At 33.9% G+C, this 6000-nt stretch overlaps 1 protein-coding gene across 2 annotated transcripts in view; it reads right to left on the bottom strand.

Annotated features, from left to right (window-relative positions):
* Positions 1-561: 561 nt before the first annotated feature.
* cnk (connector enhancer of ksr) overlaps positions 562-6000 on the bottom strand; it is a 30217-nt gene continuing 24778 nt past the window's right edge. Inside the window, exons 11-13 of one of the 2 annotated variants that reach the window (XM_089650838.1) lie at positions 3625-5834; positions 3323-3539; positions 562-3178 (exon numbers count right to left, since the gene is read on the bottom strand). In XM_089650838.1, coding sequence (XP_089506964.1) covers positions 2945-3178; positions 3323-3539; positions 3625-5834 — 2661 coding nt within the window. In that variant the 3' untranslated portion in view covers positions 562-2944. The remainder of the gene's footprint in view (positions 3179-3322; positions 3540-3624; positions 5835-6000) is intronic. The other variant, XM_089650845.1, reaches the window with a different exon arrangement.

Raw genomic sequence — 6000 nt, 5'->3', positions numbered from 1 at the left:
CCAACAATATATAGATGTTTGTAAAAATGTTCATAGAATAAAACTAAATCTACCACTATAATTGAATAACTTTCCAGTTGAACCTCCAATAAACTTGTACAAACAATATTATGTGAATAAAATATTCAAATCTTTATCTATAATTAAAGCTAGGAACATTGCAACGTCGACTTAAAAATATTAAATACATACTATTCGAAACGTAATTTTCTATCTTTACAAAAACTGAGCATGTTTAAAAATATTTACATAAAATATAGTAAAAATTATGGGCAATTAACCTATTTTTTCATAACGTAATGAAAATGATTGGCAATCAACCTATATTTGCACAATATAATGAAAATCATAGGCGATTAACCTATTTTTTCATAACGTAATGAAAATGATTGGCAAATAACCTATTTTATACACAATGTAATGAAAATGATAGGCATATAATCTATTTTTTACAAAATATAATGAAAATGAAAGGAAATCAACCAATTTTTTCATAACGTAATGAAAATGATTGGCAATTAACCTATTTTTACACAACATAATGAAAATGATAGGCAATTAACCTATTTTTTCATAACCATATGAAAATGATTGGCAATTAACCTATTTTTTGCACGATACATATAATGAAAATGATAGGCACTTAATCTATTTTTTACACAATATAATGAAAATGATAGGCATTTAACCTTTTTTCATAATGTAATGAAAATGATTGGTAAATAACCTTTTTATTTCATAACACAATGAAAATGGTAGGAACATAACCTATGTTTTCCATAACATTATGAAAATGATTTGATAATTAACCTAATTTTTTCCATAACACAATGAAAATTATAGGCGCACAACCTGTGGTTTCCACAACATTATGAAAATGATTGGCAATTAACCTGTAATTTTACATAATACATACATATATATATTGAAAATGATAGACTAAACCTATATCTTTCCATAGTACAATGAAAAATCATCATCATTTTATGCACACTGAAAACCTCATAAAAGTTTGCAATGTTAAGTATAAAATTATGATTTCTATTTAAAAGGAGATAAAAAATACTATTGTTGGGGCTAGGGGAATCAGTTCTCGAATCAGACACCAATAGCAAATAAACTTGAGGGAAACAACTCCCTTTGTCTTTGTCTGTCTAGTCCATAACACATCACACCCAGTTGGGAAATCTTGTGATGCAGAAGGAAATAGCGTAAGAATGAGGTGGGATTGAGAAAGGGGAAGATTTGTTTATGATACTATATTATGGTAACTACATACCAGGATAATTCTGAATATATTTTCTATTTTGGGACACATTGTTAATGAACTGTGTATCATTTGTTATGACTAATAAATATGTGAATGAGATAAAAACCAAAGCCTATAATTCTGCTGCGGAGGCAGACAAATTATATTGAAGTTTATATAAGGTTGAAATGTAAAACATAATATACGAGGGGGTACCCAAAAGAAACTGAACTGACGTTGCGGGGGGCTTTGCTTTTGTAGTACCAGGATCTGCCGGTCAATACAAATGGCAATTAATTTGAAAACCTCAAAAGTCGTTCAAGTAGTAGAAACAATAGGATATGTATCCATCCACAAAAAGGGTTGTTAAGATAATGGGGTAGTATACAATTTATCAATGAAAAAAACAAAATATGTTTTCCCTCAAACTGCTTGAAATGTAATGTTTAACATATTTTAAAAATGACTAAAATCAGGATAAAATATTTATTTACACGGTATTTAATACCTAAAACAAGGAAATACAGTGAGCGCTACATAACACCGAATCCAAATTTGAAATCAGCTGAGAAAATAGGTTGACGTTTCTATTGCACCAAGTACGCCAGTATGTATTCATTAATAATCATTCTAGAAAATTAATTTCTCAAAGCGCACTATTCGAAACTGTTCTTAGCGATCAGGAGGTCCATTTCACTGAAAAATTTAACGGGAACTACCGTCTCAGTTGTTTTAAATCATCACACAAGATTTTTTTAATATTCTGCTGCATAAATTTCTCGAAATATCATTATAAATTTGAGAATTTTGCATTAAACATTATCTTCTAATGTACATGAATTATATACAGCAAGGACTCGAACTGTTAAGTTACTTTAATGTCTTTCTTCGGTCTGAGGGATAGCGATTGAATGAAAAAATTTTAATAATCATCGGTTTTCTTAAAAAATATATGAAACAGTAACAAATTTCCCAAAAGAAACCTTTTAGGCCAAAGGAAATGTTGGTATTTTTTAATAATATTCTGATGCTGCTACCAACAGAAGGCTAAAACTTTTTTTAATATTTGTGGTAAAGACAGAATATGTAATACAAATTCTGTCCTGTTTATAAAAACATGTTTAAGAAAAATATTTTCTAAAATAAAAATGGAGTACACTTTTTATATAAATTTTTTATAGAACACAAAAAATGATTTCATCAAGCGTAAATATTTTGGAAGAGCTGAGAGTATTGTCGAATGCTTATTTACGTTTTTAAAGTTAACCTGTTCACATTTCACCGATTTAATTTGGCAAATGTTAAACTACAAACCACAACACGAATAGGAAGTGATAGTATACACAATCTGTGATCTGGACATATTGTCTGCAATTTTGCCTAAAAGGTAAAAGATAATTTTTTATAGATTTTGAGCGCTTTGGCACTGAAAATTGTTTTCGAGTCCTAATAAATTCCAAAATTTAATAATATTATTATCATTTCAACAATTTCACTAACTCAGTAGGTAGGTATATATACTTTAACATATATTATTACAATGTATTCCTTCAAAACATCAGGTTAATGTATACAAATACAGCCCTAGTAAATATAAATTTTATCGAAGAATCAAATACATGTATTTAAATATGAATTATTGATTGTGCATATAAATAAAGATGTAGGATGATAAATAATCTATCTGTAAATATTTTATTTCTTATCATTATGGTAGTTATGTTTTCTCAATATGCTGGGTCCCGGGTCGGCCAGGGAATACGTCTCGGGCTCAAATACGGGTGGGTACTCCAGGTGGGCGTAATCCGGGGTGCTTAGGTTAGCGGGGCCGTCGCAGCCCGCCATGTTCAACGCGGAACCACCGGAGGGCATAGAATACAAATAAGACTCATTGTTGGAGATATCTGAATAAGATGTGGACGGGACACCCTGTGAAAATAAAACAAAACAAAAACATGAAGCCCAAATAAAACTAAAAGTGACCAACGAAAAAAAGCAAAACAAATAATAAAGCAATAAAACACGTTGGCAAATAAAAGTAAAATAAAAATCAAGCAAACTAAAAAGATCAACCTTAGAATAAACAAAATCTTGGGTCCACTCATCGGCTGAGCTCGGGGTATGGTGCTTCTTGAAGAGAGCTCTATGGAGCCGAGGGGAACCTAGGATGGTTTTCTCCTTTACCGGGTTAACACTGGCGGCCGCCGCTCCCTTGCCACCTCCTGAGCTCCCATGGTGGCTCCACATCTGGCGCAGCCGAGATATCCCAGAAGACGTCGACGGGGGTTCTCTGTACAGAGGGAAACATGAACACAGGTTATGAATTGCACCATGAGACTTGTTTTATACACTTTTATACACTATTCAATACACACCTTGTATCCAGTGAGAGCTCAAACTGCGGAGAAGTTTTCAGAGCTTTGTTGGGTGAAACCAGCGACATTGGAATGTATTGTGTAGCGCTCTTCAGGGGCTTGTGTTCTGAAGACGAAACCATAACAGAGCTGTCACTACTCGGCAATGCTTTATTCTGTAATTTATCAGACTTCACAATGGTAGCTTCACTGCTTTTCATGTAAGTGGATGGCTCACTGTGCTTGGTGTAAAACTTATCAGCTTTAACACTGCTTCCGGAATGATCGTTGATCTTTGCCGTGTACACTTTATCATTTCTTCTCAAAGAGTCTAACCAAAACTTCTCGGGGCAATCGCCTTGCTTGAACACAGGTTTAGTGTCTATTCCAGAAGACTTTCTGTCTCCCACAGACGTGATGGAGCCCTGGCGGCTGACAGGCTGTTTACTTTTATTATTATTTATTTTTGGAGGAGGAACAGGTTTCCTCAACTCAATTGGAAGCTTTCTCGGTGCAGGTTTAGGATCTTCTATTGTACCACTTTTGCTCAGATCAGAAGCATTATCTGTAAAAATTGTTTCATAGCCCAAATCTTTCTTAGTTGATCTGCGAATTATATCCATCAAAAGTGGTGGTTGATCATCTCCATAGATAAATTCATAGCCTAAATCTTTAGAACTTTTTCTAGATTTATAATCAAATCGCTTAAGTTCTGGATGTATATCTCCAGATGATTCTTTATTGGCATTCAAATCAGAGTTGTATGCTATTTTTTCATATCCGTCTTTGAAGGTTTGAAATGATGGCTTCTTTGGCACAATTGGTGGATTTCCAACACTAACCATGTCAAATTTCATATCTTCCTGTGGGTCAATATCCATTTCATCGTATTTTATTGTTTCATATCCATCATTTTTCTTCTTTGCACCAGTTTTTAAAAAATTATTTTCATATCTGTTTTTGTCCCCTTTTAGTTCCACAACCGGTTTGAGATGAGGAGAGATGCTGGTACTCTGTGCTGCTACAGAATCTGCTGAAGACTTGAAGGTTTTGTTAGTGCTAACTAACGGTGTCTTGGGTAAACTCCTATTTTGTATCTGCTCCATCTTAGAAGGGGTTATATTTTTCTCTAAAAAAATAGGTATTTCTCCATAGATTACATCGGGAACTATTTTATCCAACTGTTTTTGCAAATTATTATTATCTCGCAGGGATCTTTCTTTCCTTTGTTGATTCTTCTCATCCACGCGAGTGTCTCTCTCGACTCCCATCAGAACTCTATTAGAATAGACTTGCCTCCTTTCTTCCTCTTGTTTATTTAACATAAACTGCTCCAAAGTTACAAAGCCGATAAAATTGTCTGGTCTTTGAACAATGTTCTTTAAAAACGGTGCATTACATTTTGGTTTGGAAACAAAATCACTTTTTTCAAAATCTAACAAATTTGGATTAGAAGCGTGGATAAAATTAATGGGATTTGCTTTCTTTTGATGCTTTTGTGTGAGATCTGGGAGATTATCATCTTCCAGAATATGCTTTTCATTGTCGACACAGTCAATTTTCTTAATTTTGCCAATGTTTTTCGATTTCTTGTCATTAGAGTCATCTCCTGATAGTTTGGTAACTGAGCCGGCCTGCTTGACTCCCATCAATGAGATTTCCGAACCTGAGGGTCCTGACAGAGGAATCTTCCTGTAACTTCTGTACCGGTCCGTGGGAACAGGAACATCGTTACTTTTGAATTTAGATTTCTCTTCTTTATTTTTGCTGGCCTTTGAAGAAAAAAACCGATTGAAATATTTCCTATCGAGACTAGTAGAGGATGAATGATTTACGTTTTCCTGTGAATCAGATTTATGCATTCTGTTTGTAAATTTCTTTAAAGACCCAAATTTATGTGACTTTTCAGATTTCTCCAGTTTCTCACTCTTGCTCTTCTCATTAGGACCGGAACTACTGGCGTCGTCGTCTGAATAATCAGTTTCTGAGAAATGTTTAGATTCATCAGTTTTCTTATCTTTCTTGCTAGCTCTTTCCCAAGAGTCGTTATTGGTAAGGGTGGCTCTGGTTACGCAGTCCAACCAGGTGGCCGTGGCATCTGCATTATCCGAAGCAAAATAGAACACTGTTCCGGTGTGGTAAATTTTAAAGGCAAATTGCTTAGACTTTACTTCTTGAGCCGCAGATACGGTAAAACCACTCAAGAATATCAAACAATCGGCCTTGGATGACTGAAATCAAAATTTTTTTAAATATAATTATTTTAAACATTGACATTAGTGACTAGCATTGATGGTTGAACAAATGGCAAAGGGCCAATGAACCAATGTTTCGAAGCGTAAGCAGGGAATTTAATATTGACAACTCCTTTCAAATCAACTTGATTTTGTGTTACTT

The sequence above is a fragment of the Hesperophylax consimilis genome, chromosome 1 (assembly GCF_061612785.1).
Source record: "Hesperophylax consimilis isolate HC1 chromosome 1, BYU_Hcon_1.0, whole genome shotgun sequence".
NCBI classification, from domain to species: Eukaryota; Metazoa; Arthropoda; class Insecta; order Trichoptera; family Limnephilidae; genus Hesperophylax; species Hesperophylax consimilis.
The sequence above is the reverse complement of the archived record's forward strand: the minus strand, read 5'-3'. Positions and strand labels throughout refer to the sequence as shown.